The sequence below is a fragment of the Mastomys coucha genome, unplaced genomic scaffold (genome assembly GCF_008632895.1).
Source record: "Mastomys coucha isolate ucsf_1 unplaced genomic scaffold, UCSF_Mcou_1 pScaffold17, whole genome shotgun sequence".
NCBI classification, from domain to species: domain Eukaryota; kingdom Metazoa; phylum Chordata; class Mammalia; order Rodentia; family Muridae; genus Mastomys; species Mastomys coucha.
The window spans coordinates 26092084-26111662 of NW_022196899.1; the positions used below are offsets into that span (position 1 = coordinate 26092084).

Below are 19579 nucleotides of genomic sequence, written 5' to 3' on the forward strand. Positions count from 1 at the left end.
ACCTGCGTCTAACTCTGAAGGCAGAGACAAGAGGATCTCTGAAGTTCTCTGACCAGTTAGCCTAGCCCTTGGTGAGCTCCATATTCAGGAAATGAAGTAGACAGTGACTGAGGAGCATGTCTAACCTTGAACTCTGTGCAGATGTACATCCTGCTACTTCAAAATTGAGACCCACCCGTTTTAACATTTTAAAAAATATCTCTGTTATTGTTAATGACTTATTATTTTTATGTTTGGGGTTTTGTTTGTCCAAGACAGGGTCTCATATAGCAGGCAGTCTTCAAACTGGTCATGTAGCTAAGAATGACCTTAAACCCACATCTTCCTCCATTCACTCCCCAAGTGCTAGGATTACCAGTATAGGTAACCATACCAGTTTATTTATGGGGCTTTATTGTTTCAATTCAGTAAATGTTTCTCAAGAACTGCTTGGAGGGAGTGGGGTGGGGTTTGACCCTGAGAAAGGCTTAATGGTCAGGTCTGACATGCACTGTCAGGCTTACCAAAGGAAGCTACTTTTCTGTTACAGTGATCACTTCTGATACTGTTGGAGTATTTTGCAGTTAAGAGTAAAGTAATAGTGTCAAAAGTTGGCCCTAATTTTTTATTTTATATAAGTATACTCAGAGGCTCTAACTGCATTATAAATAAGCAGCTACTATCAAGTGTGGTCTGTTTAATTTTTAAAATCACCTTTGTAAATCAGTGTGTAAATGCTCATAACATTCCTACATGTTATCATAGGAATGAAGAGCCTTATGTGAAGTGGCTTCTTCCCTTCCTCTGTGATCTCTTACAGTATATAAGAAGCTGTATAATGCTGGGGAGGATGCCCAACTTGATGCTGATGGCCAAGGAAAGCCTATACTCTCAGCTGCCTATCGATAGCTTCACAATGCCCTCATACTCTAGGCGCATCTCCACAGCCACACCCTACATGAATGGAGAGACATCTACGAAATCCCTCTGGGTTATAAATAGTGCCCTCAGAATAAAAATTCTTTGTGCAACCTATGTAAATGTAAATATTCGAGACATTGATAAGGTAAGACCAAATGCTGATGTCTACTCAGTGTAAATCCTTTTTTAAATTAGCCTCTTTTGAGCACAGTGCCAGCTATTGACCTCTGTAGTTTTTCAGGTGACTAGAAAAACACGAATCTCAGAAAATACAAATGATTCATGAATTCTGTTTGAGTTATACCTGCCTTACCTTTCACACAGCTATGGTTCTGTCTATAATCAGAATACCCGTAATTGTACGCTTCTTAAAGTCAATTTTTTTTCAGAGTCTGTTTAGTAAAACAGTGATTGGAATTAAAGAGGATCTTTTTATAGTTTTTATTTAATCCCATTAAGTGAAAATATTGACATCTCATAGCAGAGCTTTTAATGTCTTTGTGAACTGTTTCTCTAGCTTCAGGAGTTCGAAGTAACACCTGATACCAGCTTATCTTGGAAAAGTGAAGGTCTTTGTATTTCATGCATAGTGCCACAGGCTTGTAGCTATGTTAACTTCATAGTGGTCAGAGGCTCTATCAGTTAATTGTAAAGCTATACAAAGAAACCATCTGAACAGAACACTTCATTTACATTGATTCTGTTGAGTGTTCATATGCCTATATATAAGTATATGTGTGTGGGTCTATACATATATATTATGTATGCATAGACATGTATATAGTGTACATTTTTCTTTCTTCCTTTTAGATCTATGTTCGAACAGGTATCTACCATGGAGGAGAACCCTTATGTGACAATGTGAACACTCAAAGAGTACCTTGTTCCAATCCTAGGTAAAATGGTGTTTACACATGTTTCATGTCATTAGCTTTATGCAAGTTATCTGTATTTCCATTGTTTACATATAGAACATAAGGACTTTTTGTGACTGGCTTTGATCTTTCCATTGTTTCAAGGTCAAAGTCATGTTCTTGATTCAAGACCTGAACTTTAAGGCACTCTTCTTCAGATGACTCCCAGGAACAGACACTTGAGAATTCAGTTAGAGAGTCTTTGAGAAAAAACAGTCTATGTGGGAAAGCAGGTTGCTGGGCACCCTGGGATTCATTCTTGCTTAGGCGTGCTGAGGAAGTGGTAGGTGGTCCACAGCTCGAAGGCCTCCTATTTCCTTGTCTTTCTTGTGAGAGATTTTTGAAGATAAGAAGCAACCGCTTGACTGAAGATGGACTTTATAGAATGCAGTAGAGCTAAGTAGTGAGACTTCAAAGGAATTCCACAACAAAGTTAGACTGGGGCTGGAGAGATGGCTCTTCCAGAGGTCCTGAGTTCAATTCCCAGCAACCACAAGGTGGCTCACAACCATCTATAATGGGATCTGATGCCCTCTTTTGCTGTGTCTGAAGACAGCTACAGGGCACTCATATATACATAAAATAAATAAATCTTTAAAAATAAAAAAGTTAGACTGAGTTCTGACAGTCAAAAAAGAAAAAAAGGCAATCATTATATTGCCATCATTGATGAGTGTCCTAGAGCCTAGGACAAGTTCAGGGTAACAGTCCCTTATCTGTGAGGGTTAGGAGAGGCAGTTGTCACCTTACCTGAGCCTGTAAGTCAGTCAGGGCATCATTGAAGGTAGATGATACACATGACAACAGTTTGAGATCCTATTGTTGTTGTTGGTGGTGGTGGTGGTGGTGGTTTTTCAAGACAGGGTTTCTCTGTATAGCCCTGGCTGTCCTGGAACTAGACTAGCCTCGAACTCAGAAATCCGCTTGTGTCTGCCTCCCAAGTGCTGGGATTAAAGGTGTAGGCCACCATTGTCATATCCTATTCATACTCCTTATTTGCTAGCTTAGGAGGTGGGCTGATTGTAGAAGATTTTAAACAAATAGTATTTTTAAGGAACCAATCCAAAGAATTCCAGGAGCCCCAAGTAGGGGCCCCAGAATAATCTGTCCTTGTTGTTTCAGAGCTAAGAGTAACATTTTAGAAAAGGAAGAAGTAAGATTTGGTAGTGGTTCCTACTAAGTTGACATCTAGAAAAATAAAGTTACTATTACACCTTCCAGCTTTTACTAGCTAGCTGTGGGAGGAGGATCGGGAATTGAGCTACATTTCTAGCCACATAGTTGCACAGAGCCAGCCTGGGCCTCAGTAACGGCACCCTGGCCAAACAAACAAGTTATAAAAGTCTTATGTTTAGTCTTTACTTCAGTTCTAGTTAGAACTGGAGAGATGGCTCAGCAGTACTACTCTTCCTAAGGACCCAAATTCAGTTTGCAGCATTCCCATTGGGCATTTCATAACCACCTGTAACTCCAGTGTCAGGGGATGCATCACCCTCTTCAGGCCTCTGCAGACACCTGCACTCATATCCTATAAACACAGCACACACAAATAATAAAAATGTATCTTTAAAAAAATTAACTTTTTTAAAGTAGAGGTTAAATCCTTGGGGTAGTAATATGAAAATGTTAGTAAATTCTTTAACTTTCTGCATTTATAAAAATAAAAATCAGAAATTGATATTGAAATTATTTGAAGGATAGGAGAGTAGACTTGGAAAAATGTTAAGATTTTATTTATTTATTTATTTATTTATTTAGTGTGTTTGCCTGAATGTATGTGTCTAGTACCCTGGCTTCTGCAACTTTATTTCAGTGTTGGATTTGGGTTGTTTGCAGTTGGAGGATATTATAAATAGTTAAATTAGCAGTCTGTGGATAACATATTACTGTCATTTGTTCACAGTGGAGCTGGGTCATAGGGTATATATATATATATATATATATACATCTGTTCATTTTCCAAGACTTTCCAGTTTCCATTTGGTTATAACAAATGATGTACCTAGTTCTAGTGTATGAGGTTTTTTTCCTATTAGTGCATTCCTTGGCACCTGTCCTTTGTCTTGTAGAGTGTCATCTTTGAGGTATGACTTAAACACTGACTCAGATACCACCCCTATACCCACCCCAGCTTTCTGAGACAGGGTCTCACTATGTAGTTCTGGCTGACCTGAAACTTGCTATGTATGTAGTCCAGGCTGGCTTCAGACTCATAGCATACCTTCACCTCATGAGTGCTGGGATAAAGGCGTAAGCCATCACCCCAACTTTTGGTCATCTTTATACAGTTGTGAAATGTATCTATGTTTGATTGTCATTTGCCTTGTCTTTAGTGTTGATGCATTATGAAGCCATGCGTACACTCAGGATAAAGCTTTGTTTGTCAATTTTCTATAGGTGGAATGAATGGCTGAATTATGATATATACATTCCTGATCTTCCTCGTGCTGCGCGCCTTTGCCTTTCAATCTGCTCTGTTAAAGGCCGAAAGGGTGCTAAGGAGGTAAAGTATCTCATGTTAAATAACCGACTGTGGCTTCCTCCAAAATCCCAGTCCCTCTGCTTCAAACTTACTCACAAAAAGGACAGGTTTTGTTTTCTCTCTCTCTCTCTCTCTCTCTCTCTCTCTCTCTCTCTCTCTCTCTCTCTCTCTCTCTGTTTGGTTGGTTGGTTGGTTGGTTGTTGTTGTTGTTTTAGCCTTGTCCTCTCATGTGTGTAACCCAGGGTTTCCTTGAACACAGAATTGTTCTTCTTAACCTCTGAAGCATGTGCCACCATGGTGGGGTTTTGTTTGTTTGTTTTTGTTTTGTTTAGTAAAATATTAATTCACTAAAGCCTTGGGAGATATTAGTGACTTTCTCATTTTAGAGTGCATTGGGAGAGCCTGAGAAGTCCATTTCTGATGAATAAGTACATCATGAGTTCATGTCAGTATAATTTGTTAACTACGCTGAGTGACTGCCAGAGTGACCACACACCTCACTCTTGGGCTGCTTCACATGTCCTTTTGAAAATAAAGAAAACACAGGACAGAAAACCTTTCAATTTTGAAAAGCCAATGTGGCTTTGGTAGACTTTGTGTTCCTTTGGTTATAGAGACGACTGTTGAATGAATTCTCCTCCCAGAGAAGCATATTTGGAAATGTGTGATTTATTCACAGAATTGTGAATATTTTTTTTTGTTTTGTTTTGTTAAGGAGCACTGTCCGTTGGCCTGGGGAAACATAAACTTGTTTGATTATACAGACACCCTAGTGTCCGGGAAAATGGCTTTGAATCTCTGGCCTGTACCACATGGGTTAGAAGATCTGCTGAACCCTATTGGTGTTACTGGATCAAATCCAAATAAAGTAAGCCTTTTATTTTCAGAAACTAGTTTGTTTATGACAACTAAGCGTAATATATATTCAGTAACCTGTGTTCTCTTTTATAGGAAACTCCATGCTTAGAGTTGGAGTTTGATTGGTTCAGCAGTGTGGTGAAGTTTCCAGACATGTCTGTGATTGAAGAGCATGCTAATTGGTCTGTGTCCCGAGAAGCTGGATTCAGTTACTCTCATACAGGCCTGGTGAGGACACCCTGAGCTGCTTATGTCTAGAGATGAGCACATTCTTCTCTGTGTACAAGGGTTGTGTGGCTCAAAAGTTCTGATGTGGATACTGTTGAGTTCTGTAGTAGGACTTCAGTAAAGAACATTTTCTTTATCTTCGTATTCCACCTGTATCTGTTTCTTCTTTCTTTCTTTGAAGCCCTGTAAGATGCCACTGTGTATACAACATTGGTATAGGTGCTTTAATGAAGTTGTGGATCATACAGTATGGTATGGTGAGGGCACAGAGGTGGAAAGAACAATGCTATGCTGAGAATAACTAAGGTGGGTAGGGCTGGTGGACATCAAGTCCAGGGAAAACCTCTGCATTAGTACCAGGAGTTGAGGCTTACATATAAACATGAGGTGAACATTGAGGCAGCAGAAGCAACTTTTTATCACACCACATTAGTTCAAGTCTCCAGAGAGTTCACCTCGTTGTTTAAGCTTGAGCACCAGAGTAAGTCAGATCAAGAACCGCTAAATGAGCTTGCTGATTAATAGTGAGCAGAGGTTGTGACATGTGCCTGGTCAGGCATAGTGATAGCAGTGCATAAGAGCTCCCTTTCGCAGGCCACCTTGCCAGACAGTTTAAACCAGGTGTCATTCTGTGTACACAGTGTAAACACAAAACTAACTAAAAGCATTTCTTTTTGGAGCAATGGTAATACTTTGTAAGGGTTGGGATTTGTGAATTATACTGTGTTTTATTTATTTTTATAGAATACAGAGAACACTTTGGTTTGCCATTTAGATATATAAGAAATGTTTCGAAGTGTAAGTTGTGGAACCTTAGTCTTCCTAGATGTTAAGGTCCTTTTTTTTCTATTTCATTCCTTCCATGCTCAGGGAAGACTAACCAGATACAAAGATGTAGAGGAGGAGGTGTAATAGCCTGGAGAGTGCAGGAGTACACTACAGTCAGTAGTAGCATCTCCAAGAAGAGTGTAAAGATTTCAATGAGACTGCACATACCAGGTCTATAAAGCTTTTTCTTCCCTTTGTGATATTTTTAGACTTTAATTAGACAGATTTTCTCACTTTCCCTCCTTGGGAAAAATCATAGGAATGTGGGCATCAGTGTTTCTCAGGCTCAGCCTACACTGAATGCCAAGTGCATCCTGTCTGTAGAGTATGCTGTGTGTGGCAGGATGCTGAGCCATATCTGTGGCCGCTGAACCACTAGCACCAAACTGATGGTCAAAAATGTCTCCAGAAATAACCAAAAGTCCACGGGAGATAGGGAAAGTCACCCCACCTCAGAACCACAGCTTCAGACTTGATGGTGAGAGTTGTAAGTGCATTGTCAGACATATAATCCTCAGGAGGATAAAATGAGTGAAAAAGTATTTCCAGTGACAGACAATAAGTCTGTATTCATGTAGAGTCACAATTGAATAGGGGTGATTCAATCTCTATATTTTGTGTCAAAAACTCTATTCCATATGTGGTATTTATTTCATGTTCCATGATGTGTGTGTATCACTTTTTATTACTGTAGCATACACTGAGAAAAACAAGGAAGTTAGGCTAAAAAGATGGCTTGGCAAATCAGAGCACTAGCTCTTGCAGAGGACCCATATTTTATTCACATTTGATAAATATGTGTATAATATTTATTATATATGTGAATATATATACATACACCAACTACACCCATATCGTGGCTCACAGCCATCTACTTCCAGGTGATTCATTGCCTTTGTCTGACCACTGCAGGCATAAGACATGTACACAGAGCACAGATAACATATTCATAGATGTAAAATAATTTTCTTTTCAGAAATCTTAAGACAGAACATTGAGGAAGGGAAAACATTTTTGGCTCATGTTTAGGGGTCTTTGTTCCTCATGGTGGGGAGGGTTCATGGAGTAGAGCAGCTTCATGGTGGTGCTCCAGGTGGCTGCTAAGAAGGGGATAGAGAAGGCCTAGACACAGGCTTCCTTCTTCCCTGTTCTGCCCAGGTTTCCCCTCTGTTGGCTGATGCTCTTACCTCACGGTAGGCTTTCCTCCTCCTCCCTCATCTCTCTAGAGCTTCTCACAGCTGTAGTGTGTTTTACTAACAGAGCTTGGCTCAGTCCAGTCATGTTGGGCATCCAAACTGAGCAACACACTGTTCAGCATCAACATTTACTCCATGCATTTTTTTAAATGACGAACTGTGGAAGGTGGATATATATACAGAGGCCTATAAAATAAGTAAAATAGTGATGAAGAAGTCTTTCGTTGACCATGTGATTTATAAATATAAATGAAATGATTTATAATGAAATGATGAAATAAATAATAAAATGAAAATGATTTATAATTATTGAGCATGAAAAAAATGGCCGTCTTGTTGTCTTCAGCAAAAGTATGAGCCATCAGTGTCAAACATTGTGTTATGACAGTGTTATTTATAGTTTGACAAAGATATTTCAAGATGAGGTACATGTGAGAAAACACTAAGTTTATTATGCTTAGATTCTCACTAAAATATGTAGTACAATTGTTTTTCCTGATTTTCTGTAAATTATTTTATATTAACATATAAACATTTTAAAAATACAGAAGCAGATGGAGTCTGTTGCATGCTGCTGATAATTAGTAATGATTTAAGACAACAGGTTTCTGGTAGCATCCATGTAGTAGCATCCTAACTGATTTCCCTTCTCTTTTTGGAACAGCTGCAAAAGGTGTCATGAAGCATAGATCAAACCATGGCATTCATCCCCTAAGTAGCTCTCAGTAAAACACTTGTCAGCCTAAGCTGCTAGCTTACACGCTGGACACCCCCCCCCCCCCCCCCCCCGCTTCCTCCGCTGTCTCTGTACTCTTATCCACTGGCATTGCTCCCCCTAGCTTTTATCCAGTTTCTCCATTAGACCGGCCATACTGTTTTGAAAAATCTGCTACTAGAATGGGTGCTCTATGAGATCTACTTCGTAACATGAACAGCAAGAATGAAACAGGGCACAGTACATACTTAAAAGTGCTTGTTCAATGATAATGTTCACATAGAACTTCCTCATCCTGTTGTATAACTTCAGGATGCATCAGTACATAAAGACCACTAACATTTTGTTTGTACCGTTCTAAAAGGCTAGAAAATGATACCAGTTTTGTATGATAATACTAGTAAGCATCTGCAATCACTGTTCAGATGACCTGTTATATATGTCTTTTGTTTTCTGTAGTGGTGGGACGTGGGTGTGCATACTCAAACTTACATGTGGAGCTCAGAGACAGCTTTGTGGAGTAGGTCTCTCTTTCTACCATGTGAGTCCCCGGATCAAGCCCAGGTTGTTGGGCTTAGCAACAAGCATCTTTGTCTAATCAGTGTGCTGTCTCATGGGCCCTCTTGGTTTCATTTGGTTTCTTTTTTGTTGTTGTTGTTTTGTTACATAGTAATACTCAGGGATTATTTGGAGTGTTTGTTATTCAGAGACTTAGAGGAAAATAGTCTGTATTTAAAGAGAATAAATCTATTTCCTGGGATTACATAATAAGTTTGTTACTTTCTGTTTAGTTCTTTAATATTGAAATGCACAGTGCTTCTAATCTTTTCATCTTTCTTAATTTACATATAAAATTAAAAGCTTGCCAACAGGTATGAGGATGATTTAGCAGGGAACATGAAGGGGTTTGCATTTTTATTTTAGGATACTACTACTTTGTACTCCTTTCTGCCACAAGCATTATCAGTCTGTAGTTAGTTGAGGGTAGGAAGAGCCTCACCAGGGAGACGAGGAGGCTGGCTTCCTTCCCTCCGTCCCAGTTGAGGCTGGGAGTGGCTGTTCTACTTCTTGGCGGTAATAATAGCCACATACCTGCATCTGTTCTACAGATGCTATTTTAAATTAGTTCAGTGAGAATAACAGATTGTTTTTATAATAGTTAATAAGCTATGTGAGGTTTATTAAATATCAGTTTGCTTTTTCAAATATGTATCTGTGAATCTCAGGGGAAATCCATGGCAGAGAAATCCATATAAAAATCATGCTTTATTTTACAGAGTAACAGACTAGCCAGAGACAATGAGTTAAGAGAAAATGACAAGGAACAGCTCCGAGCACTTTGCACCCGGGATCCACTGTCTGAAATCACTGAACAAGAGAAAGACTTCCTATGGAGCCACAGGCAAGTGTTGGGAGTGAGGCTCTCAAGGCAGAAGGCCTAGGGACCTTTTTCCTGTCAGGGAACCCGTGTGAGTGGCCCAGCATACCATTTGGTTGTTGTTTTGGAGGTCGAGTCTCTCACTGTAGTCCAAGTTAGTTATGAGCACAGTGTATAGCCAGGCTGCCTCTCCCTGGAAATCCTCCAGCTCAGCCTCCTAACTGATGGTGGGATTACAGGTGTGCCCCATCACTCCTGGCTTGATTTTTAACCATAATTTTACCATACCTAGTAGAGTAAACAGGATATAATTTAAATGTTATTTTCTTTATTGATGGTGACCTTTTCAAAAGTTGGATACAGATACTTCTTTCTAGAAAAACATTCTGTGTTGATATTTCAAACATTTAAAGGTTGTTTTGTTTGTTTGTTTATTCCTTTTTTGTTGGGGCAGGGTTTCAGCCCAAACTGGCATTGAACTGTAGTTGAGGATGACTTTGAGCTTCTGATTCTCCTGCCTCTACCTCCTAAGTACTAGGATTACAGGCATGTGTCCTCACACCTTGTTTACAAGGTACTATAAATTGGGATGAAGCCCAGGGCCTCATGCATGCTAGGCTAGCCCGTCACCAACGTAGGTATACCCACATCCCCAAGCTTTTGTAATTGACGGTAGCCATTTAATCTTCAGCCTTCTACAAGCTAAGCACATATTCTGCTGCTGAGTTGTAACCCCAGACTGACAATGTGTTTTTCTAGAACTTTTTAAAACGTGAAGTTCAAGCAGGAATGCATGCTCTTGCACTCGTGCATGTTAGACTAGTTCTTCATGGCTTTGTTGGCTTACATTTTTCCTTATGGAAAAAACAATCCTGCTGTTACTTGAGACACTGGTGCATTTTTTTCTTTATAACATTGCACTTATTACTGTGGGTTGGGGTCTCTTATGACACAGTATTATATAGAGACTAGAGAACAGTCTTCAGGAGTCAGCTCCCCTTCTACTGTTTGCACACATCAGGCTTGGTGGGAAGCACCTTTACCCATTGGCTATCTCACTGGCTCCCTACACTGTTGCATCTAACTGAAGGAGTTGCAGACCATATTCTGTAGAGAATCTGTGAAGCATAGATGTTGTCCAGTAAGCTCATGAAGTTCACAGAGGTAAACTATTTGAGTGTCTGAAGAACAGAATAGTATAGATGTAATTGTTCTTAACTGTCAGCTCACCTTTATCCTCCATTTGAATCCTTTGTCTTTACCATTTTAACTATATCTGCATAGATATGCAAATATATGTACAACCAGGGTCTTCAACACAAGTTTGGGTTTTCATATAGGCTACTACTACTACTACTAAGCTTAGATCTTGATACAGATGCATATGGGGAATAAGATGTTAGTCCTTCACATGACACCATGGTCTTTATTATCTCCCCAACAGACACTACTGTGTAACTATTCCTGAAATCCTACCCAAATTGCTTCTGTCTGTCAAGTGGAATTCCAGAGATGAAGTGGCCCAGGTGAGATTATTTAGAGGCTCTTGCACAGAACCCATGTGTTGCTTAAATCAACTCTCAGAAAATCTGCATCAATTTAGAGGAAAAATAAGACTGTAAATTATTATGATGACACAATTAAGAAAATATCAGTCATAATCTTTTCCATATGTAAAACTAATTGAATTGAAAAATACAAAGCAAATTTTAAGATATTTCATTTAAGCTAAGTTTAAATAAGATGCTAAAATAGTGTTTTAGATTTTCACATACGATTTACTCTTATTCTCTGTTCACAGATGTACTGCTTAGTAAAAGATTGGCCTCCAATCAAACCGGAGCAAGCCATGGAACTCCTGGACTGTAACTATCCAGATCCTATGGTTCGGAGTTTTGCTGTTCGGTGCTTGGAAAAATACTTAACAGATGACAAACTTTCTCAGTACCTCATTCAGCTTGTACAGGTAAGACACCAGAAACTGAAATGCTTTGCTCCACCTCTGTACAGCTTATTAAAGCAGCAGCATTAGTTTTATGCTTTTCAAAAATTTATTTATTACTTTGTGCATAGAATTTTTTTCTTTAAGTCCAGCTATAGAGAAATGAGCCTGATTCATCTCAATTTGTGTTGCTTTTCTTTTGATTTCTCAGGTCTTAAAATATGAACAATATTTGGATAACCTGCTTGTGAGATTTTTACTCAAGAAAGCATTGACAAATCAAAGGATTGGCCATTTTTTCTTTTGGCATTTAAAGTAAGTCAGATTATTTCCCTACCAAGTTTCTTAGATATATATAACTCACTTCCCAACTAAGTGCATATGAGTCTTGCTGCTGCGTCTGTCTGGAAAGCTGCTCTATGCTGCAGGCCTGTTGCACAGTTCTTTTTTTGGAATTAAATGACCAACATAAGTCAGAACTGAATTCTGCGTGGTTAGTACAAATATTTTTGAAGGATTTGCTTCTATTTTGAGCCAAGTAAAATTTGCCAGATGTAAATTAACGTTGTGATAGGTTTCACTGTATACATACATGACATTGTCCCAAAATAAAAATCTTACCTAGGAATTCAGAGTAATAATGGCAAATTACCAGGTTTCTTGTGAGAACATAAGCTAAGGCAGGAGAATCCCAGCTACCAGACCAGCCTGTGCTTCATAGAGAGGTGCTGCTGCTGCTGGTGGTGTGTGTGTGTGTGTGTGTGTGTGTGTGTGAGAGAGAGAGAGAGAGAGAGAGAGAGAGAGAGAGAGAGAGAGAGAATGAATGAATGAGTGAATGAATCACAGCTACCAGGCCAGCCTGTGCTTCATAGAGAGGTGCTGCTGGTGTGTGTGTGTGTATGTGTTGGGGGATGAACAACTTTTGGAAGTGTGATATAGTACTCAAAATTGCCACAAACTACCTAGAGTACAAGAAATTTAGAAACAGGTTTGTGTTTAGTGTAGCGCTTTTTTTTTTTGTAATTTTTTCTTGTTTTTTAGTTAAAGTTGGTATTTAGAGAAGCTATGTTTAAAATAAATGTAGAGGCAGTTGGACAAATGTAAACATGCTTGCAGGAGACTTGGAAGATTCAGTGAGCTTTTTACCTGCCTCAGTTTACTTTATTCTCCTTTTCTCCTTGCTTCTTTTGTATTTTACACGGAGATTAATTAATGATAAATAGCTAAAATAAAACCTAAATCAGTAAAATACCTAGTAAATTTACACAGCCAAGACCTACCTGAAACATTTGGTTATTTTCTTCTAAATTGGTAGGTTTTAAACATTGTGTTATTGATTAAAACATGTGCTGGACTAGAAAAAGGGGTTTTCTATCTTTAGAGAAAGCATATATGCTAATTTAAGACTAGATTTAGGTCAGTACCTGAATTAGAATAAAAATCAAGCTCACTGCCTGTCTCCATGTATTTGCTATTCTGCACACTGTCTTGATCAAGATTACAGTTTTGCCTTATCCAGACACTTAAAAACAAACAAACAAACAAAAAAACTACTTGTAGGGCTGGAGAAGAGAACTTAGGGATTAGAGCTCTCTCCCAGAGGACCTGAGTTGAATTCCCAGTACTTACATGACAGCTCACAATAATCTAGTACTCTCTTCTGGCCTCCACAAGTACTGAATGTAGATGGTACACAGGCATAAATGCAGGCAAACACCCATATGCATAAAACAAGCAAAAAAGAAAAAGACTATGATTACACATAGATAAATTTTGCCTATTCTTTTAGATCCGAGATGCACAATAAGACTGTCAGTCAGAGGTTTGGCCTGCTCTTGGAGTCCTACTGCCGTGCCTGTGGGATGTATCTCAAGCACCTGAACAGACAAGTAGAGGCCATGGAGAAGCTCATCAACCTAACTGACATCCTCAAGCAGGAGAAAAAGGATGAGACACAAAAGGTGTGCAAATGGTTCTCCCATTGCTTTTGTAGACTCCCCTTGAAGTTGTAGCCAGTGCGCACATAGAGTGTGGTTCTTACAAGTTGGATTTGAGTTCTACTACCTGCCAGTTGTATGGTAGATATATTACATTAGGCTCATAGGGCTCGTTTTCTTCAACTGTAAAATAAAAACAATACTTTAAACATAGAGTGCTTGTGAGAAAGAAGCTAATCACATGGCAGGCAAAGCACTTGTTACCTCCTTTGAGCATAAGGGGTGCCCACTATGTGCCTGTTTTATATAGCTGTAAGTAGTTAAAATGATCCCTCTCTTATAGTGTTAGTAATGATTCCAAAAATAAGTAGAAATGAGTTTAACTGGACTCAGTAAACACCTGTCATACTAGGGTTCTCAGGACCTTCCCACCCTCTTCTCTCATTACTGCCAGCTAAAAAGCAACCGTTGCCTCCCCTCTGGTGAAATAGCAGAATCCATTCACCAAGTTCCAGTACCCAAAGAACATAAATTAGCAGTACAGAGTCAATTTTTTTCCAACATCTATGTTAATAATACTGGAAAGAAAGACAACTTTTTAAAGTTGGTGCAATCAAGCTAAAAGAAAGTTACTGTATTAATTTAGAGGCCTTAAAGTATGTGATTGAATTGACTCTTTGAAAGTGCAGCATATAAATTCAAATAGAGATTATTAGAGAATATATGAAAGCGGCCAGAGTATAGCTGTTGATGGTACATAAATGACAGGCACAAGGTCAGTCCCAGCAGCACATTAACCAGGATTTGGTGTAGTGTCATGTGTGGAACATGTAAATGAATAAGTAAATGAATGTGAAAAGAAAGACAAATTAGAAAGAATTGTGCTATTTCTGATGTGGTGAGCCTGCATATTACATAATGACTCTTGTCCTGTGGCTCCATTAAGAAAGAGGGGTTCATGACTCAGCAGCCTGAATGAGATTATGGTGAGGACCTGAAGTCACACTTGGTTCTTATGGATAGCTTTGTGTTTATACTAGAGTATGCAGGGCCCTGTGCTAACATCAGAGTAGAACAGAGATCTCAGTCTTTTGTTTTGTTTTGTTTTGTTTTTTCAAAACAAAGTTTCTCTGTGTAGCCCAGGCTGGCCTCGAGCTCAGAAATCCTCCTGTCTCTGCTTCCCAAGTGCTGGGATTAAAGGCATGCGCCACCACTGCCCAGCTGGATCTCAGTCTTTTTACCTTTACTCAAAAGTTTGGTGATGAGAATTTCTAGCTATTCACTTAATAGAGAGAAGTGGGGAACCTCACTCCTCAGATTTCAGGGGGAGAACTGTGCATTACTACCACAACCTCTTTTGTCCCATCACATTTTTTTATTTTCAATAAATGAACATGAGAGATGTTCCTTTAAACATGAGAGATATTGCTTGATACTTCTGAATAGATGGCTAGATCTGCACAGTATAAACTGCATGGAGTGTGAAATTCTTTACAGCAAGCTTTTCCAGATTTTTCTATCCTCACTCTTTTTTACCTAAATGTTTGAAGTTCTCTAACAAGCCTAAAAGTAAAAATATTAAGCACAGCCGGGCGGGTGGTGGCGCACGCCTTTAATCCCAGCACTTGGGAGGCAGAAGCAGGCAGATTTCTGAGTTCGAGACCAGCCTGGTCTACAGAGTGAGTACCAGGACAGCCAGGGCTACACAGAGAAACCCTGTCTTGAAAAACCAAAAATATATATATATATATATTAAGCGCAGATCTAAAGTAGTCCAGTCTTTTCCTTGTCCTTAAATAAGGACCAGCAGACTTTCAGTACAGTGCCAGGAGTCAGTGCTTGACTTTTTCAGACCACGTAGTCTGGCCTTACTTACTGAACTTAGCTGTGAAAGCAACCAGTATACAAATGGCAGGGCAGGGTTTAATGCACATTCATTTACGAAAGCCACAGCTGGTCAGCAAGCAGTGTTTGAACTTCGCTTAGAGTCTTGTCAGCCAGCAGAGCTTGTCTTCCAGAGAACCATGCTCCCACCCTGACCTTCCCCAATAATGTTGCTACCTTCATGGACTTCCCAATCAGCAGAATTCGCCTGGCCCAGGAAATGGAAGCACAGATCAATGCTGCATTCCCAGTGTCAAAGGAAGCAGCTACCACTTTCCCCTTAGGAACTGCACTTCTCATTCGGGCTGTGCTTTGTTATCAGGTACAGATGAAGTTTTTGGTTGAACAGATGAGACAGCCAGATTTCATGGATGCTTTGCAGGGTTTTCTGTCCCCTCTAAATCCTGCTCATCAACTAGGAAACCTCAGGTAAGGTTAATGCCCTTTGTTGATATATTTTACTAAGTATTTTTCCATATAAGTCTTAACAAAGATCCAATCTTTCAATTCTTATAAAACAGCAATAGTAAAATAGCCTTAAACTAGAGCTACATTTATTGTTTCTACTACTTTGATAATAGTTTAAATCTTTCTGTGGCTACAAGTCCTGATATCATAGACAAGAAGTTGGGAATGGTCTGTATAAAACCAATTATGTATTCTTAGATTGGCTGAAAATTTATATAAGCATTTTAAGATTAATTTTTTAAAAAAAGTTTTAATTCTTATAACACTCCAAAAGGTTATATTGTGTGTGAATTTTAAGTAAACCCAAAGACCAAAAGTATAAAAAGTTAAGGTGCCTGGTAAATTCTTCAACTATTTTACAGGCTTGAAGAATGTCGAATTATGTCCTCTGCAAAAAGGCCACTGTGGTTGAATTGGGAGAACCCAGACATCATGTCAGAGCTACTGTTTCAGAACAATGAGATCATCTTTAAAAATGGTGACGGTGAGGAAAGCACAGTGAGCTCATGCTGTGTGCATGTCGCTGTCTTTATACACAGGATATTTATGAACCATGGCGACCTTTTAACTGTTTGAGGAGTGCTGTATAAAGTCTAGAATATTTTACAGTGTGTATGTGAAGGAGTTTGGGGAATTCGGATACTATGCTTTAATATCCGGAGATATGAAAGGTCTGGAAGAGTAGGCATATGCAGACACTTCTCAGCTCCCCTTATCTGCCTGGAAGGTAGACCCTCTGGCCATAAGGAACTCACTTGTTCCGAATCTTAGCAACCAGGTGAGATAACTGAAGGTTGATTCCTGTAATTCTGAGTGTGGTACTCATCTCCATGCCTCCAGGGAGTGTTCACAAGTTAGGAAAGCAAAAGTAGCAAGTCTCTTCTACCCTTACTCATTCCTGGGTCAGACTGTGAATTAAATTGACAGAAGCCAGACTAGCAGGAGAAAAAAGTGTGTGTGTACACTTAAGAAATCACCCAGAATATGAGACTCCAAAGAAAGGCCAAAGCTGGTCCATCTTCAGCTACATTGGGGCTGAGGAAGACTGACATTACAGGAGCAGAACAGTCAGAACTAAGATGAGGAAAGGTGGTCTTGACACTACACTGAAACAATCTCTGCTTCAGAGTTGTTTGAACTAGATATAGAGGCACACAAATGTAGTCACAGCACTTGGGAAATGAAGGCAGGAAGCTACAATAGCAAATTGAAGGTCAGCCTAGGCTACATGAGACTCTGTTTCAGAGAGTATTAGAGAAGTCTTTAAATAGGTGACAGTCAGGACCTGATCTCAACCTCCCACTAGGTTGACTCTCAACCTAGTATCAGCCTTCCCCAGTTGAACTTAAATTTGATCTCCTTCAGAATCAGGAGCCTTAGAATCATTGTCTGCCTTGGCATACTTATATGCAAGAGTGGTTTGCATAGCATCCATTCCTTAAACATTTGTGTGCTGGACCCTAGGACTGGCAGAGCCTGCCCTCTTACAGCTTAAAGTTTGGACAAAGACTTTTCAGCCACTAATTCCAAAAGTGAAAGTACATGAAACAAAGTGCAGTCTTCTGAAGGACTAGGACATTTATGTGGAGAATGGGCTGCAGGAAGAGGGACGCACCAGTGGTCTGTGAAAAGAATAAACTCAACAGTGTGTGCTATTGGCCCCAGGATTGCATTATAACCAAATTTAGACTCCATAGACTTGGAGCTTTTTGAAATATCTTGTCATTACCCAGATGATTGTACAAATATTTTAGAAGTGGATTAAAAAATTAAAGCACTACTGTCTTACAAATTATCTTGAAGATTGAATACAGTTCTTTATTTCCATCTGAAAACAATCGTGCCATGGTGCTTAAGTGGTGGTGTGTATTTGAATTTCAGACTTACGGCAAGATATGTTAACCCTTCAGATCATCCGAATCATGGAGAACATCTGGCAAAACCAAGGCCTTGACCTTCGGTAGGCATGGGTTGAAACTTATCTTAAGAGAATTAACTAAAGTCTTAATGGTAATATTAAAAATGTTTGCAAAGCCAAAAAAAAAAAAAAGCACAGTAGTGATTGAGAGGAGGCACTCTTGGCTGCCTTGTCCTTTTTCTCTTGCTTGGTCCTTAGCTGAAGAGACTAAGTGAAGAGAAATGTCTTGAGACTGCCTTAAGGCTGCCTATCCCTGGAGTATCACCATCAGGATTAGAACAGACCCAGTAGTTAGGAAGCACTTGCTGTTCTTGCAGAGGAACAGAGGTTGTTTGGGAGTTGGAACCACATTGAGTGGTTCACAGCTGCCTATGATTCCAACTCTAGGGAATCCAGCACCCTCTTTGGACCCCTACAGGTACTCACATATATATATATGTATGCATGCATACATACATACATACATACACACACAAATTTAAAAATATTTTTCAGACGTTTCATCATAGAAATTCAGTAATTCTAAAGCTATCTTTTATCAATTTTTAGCAAAACAACTGAAGTTTTTATCAGTTTCTTTGTTCTCCCCCGTTTTTTGTGATCATCTGTATTCTCTACCCCCTAACTTTGCAGAATGTTCGGGTGTTCTCATAGTCCTTTCTTCTAATGCTTTTGAAACCTCAAAGCCCACACCTGTTGACATGACACACCTCCTCCAACAAGGCCACACCTCCTCCTACTCCTTCCCAAATAGTTCATCAACTGGGGATTAAGTATGCAAATACATGAGCCTCCAGGGGCTATTCTCCTTCAGAACAGCACATTACACTCACTGGCGTAAATAGGCTTATAGCTAAATCAGAGTGCAAAATACAGTTAGTCCCACTTCAAAACTCTCTTTAGTCTTTCATCATCTCAACTGTTTAAGTCCAAAGGCTCTTCTGAGACCCAAGGCAATCTCTTAATTGTAATCCCCTGTTAAATCAAAGCACATTTATATACTTCCAGCATACAGTAGTACAGAGTATACATTAGCATTCTAAAAGGAAGGAAAGAGCACAGTGAGGAAAAACTAGACCAAAGCAAGACTGAAAGCCAGCAGAGCAAACTCTACACTTGGAATTTCCATGTCTGATGTCAAAGCTCTCTAAAGATCTCCAGCTCCTTTTAGCTGTGTTGACCACAGAAGAAGAGTGCTCCAGAGCTATGCACCTGTCAGGGCCTTGGCCCCACCTTGACTGCACACACTGTGTGTCTCTTTAATATTCAGTACAAGATAAAACTACCTAGAACCACTTCATCCATAGCCACAAATACAGTTAGATCACAGAAGAGCATTTATGGATGTAAGTTGTAGAACTAGGTGCTTTTTCATGGAATGCCATTTTACTTTAAAAGCAAACTGATAAATCAAGTGTAGATACTTTGTTTATAAGCCCTACAGTCAGAATACTAAGGCAAACAAATCCAGAGTTCAGGCCAACCTGGACTACATAAAAAGTCCAGGGCCATCCTGGGCATAGCAAATCCCTGTTCCAAAAATACCATAATTTAATTGGGCTATTTGACAGTTGTTTTCTTTGAAAATAAACACCCTTTGTGTGCCTTTTAAAGGAAAACAACTATGGCAGTTTTGTTGCCAGTAATAAAATTTTAATTTCTGAGGGAATATTAGAATTGTGAAAACACTATTCCCCAAACTATAGCTAGCTTGGACTTTCGAATGAAATTAGTGGTAGCACCCAGACTTGTGGCTGGACATGATGTGCACACCTGTAATCCCATCTTTGAGATGGAGGCAGGAGGATTGTCAGGAGGTGAAGGTGGATACCAGACTAGCCAGGGCTGCATATCAAGACCAAATCAAAAAATATATATTTTATCTTTTATTATGTCATAATACAACAAAAGTTTAGAAAATTTATAAAACT

The 19579-nt window shown here is 39.3% G+C and overlaps 1 protein-coding gene across 3 annotated transcripts in view; it reads left to right on the forward strand.

Annotated features, from left to right (window-relative positions):
• Window positions 1-19579, forward strand: part of Pik3ca (phosphatidylinositol-4,5-bisphosphate 3-kinase catalytic subunit alpha) — a 71396-nt gene that overhangs the window by 43977 nt on the left and 7840 nt on the right. For all 3 annotated transcript variants that reach the window (XR_004120422.1, XM_031376565.1, XM_031376566.1), the window contains 13 exons: window positions 800-1045; window positions 1711-1796; window positions 4212-4317; window positions 5012-5164; window positions 5248-5382; window positions 9399-9523; window positions 10944-11025; window positions 11301-11465; window positions 11653-11756; window positions 13231-13402; window positions 15585-15691; window positions 16093-16214; window positions 17612-17690. Coding sequence is in view for 2 of the 3 variants with exons in the window: in XM_031376565.1 (XP_031232425.1) it covers window positions 800-1045; window positions 1711-1796; window positions 4212-4317; window positions 5012-5164; window positions 5248-5382; window positions 9399-9523; window positions 10944-11025; window positions 11301-11465; window positions 11653-11756; window positions 13231-13402; window positions 15585-15691; window positions 16093-16214; window positions 17612-17690 (1682 nt within the window). In the remaining variant the exon portion in view is untranslated. The remainder of the gene's footprint in view (window positions 1-799; window positions 1046-1710; window positions 1797-4211; window positions 4318-5011; window positions 5165-5247; window positions 5383-9398; window positions 9524-10943; window positions 11026-11300; window positions 11466-11652; window positions 11757-13230; window positions 13403-15584; window positions 15692-16092; window positions 16215-17611; window positions 17691-19579) is intronic.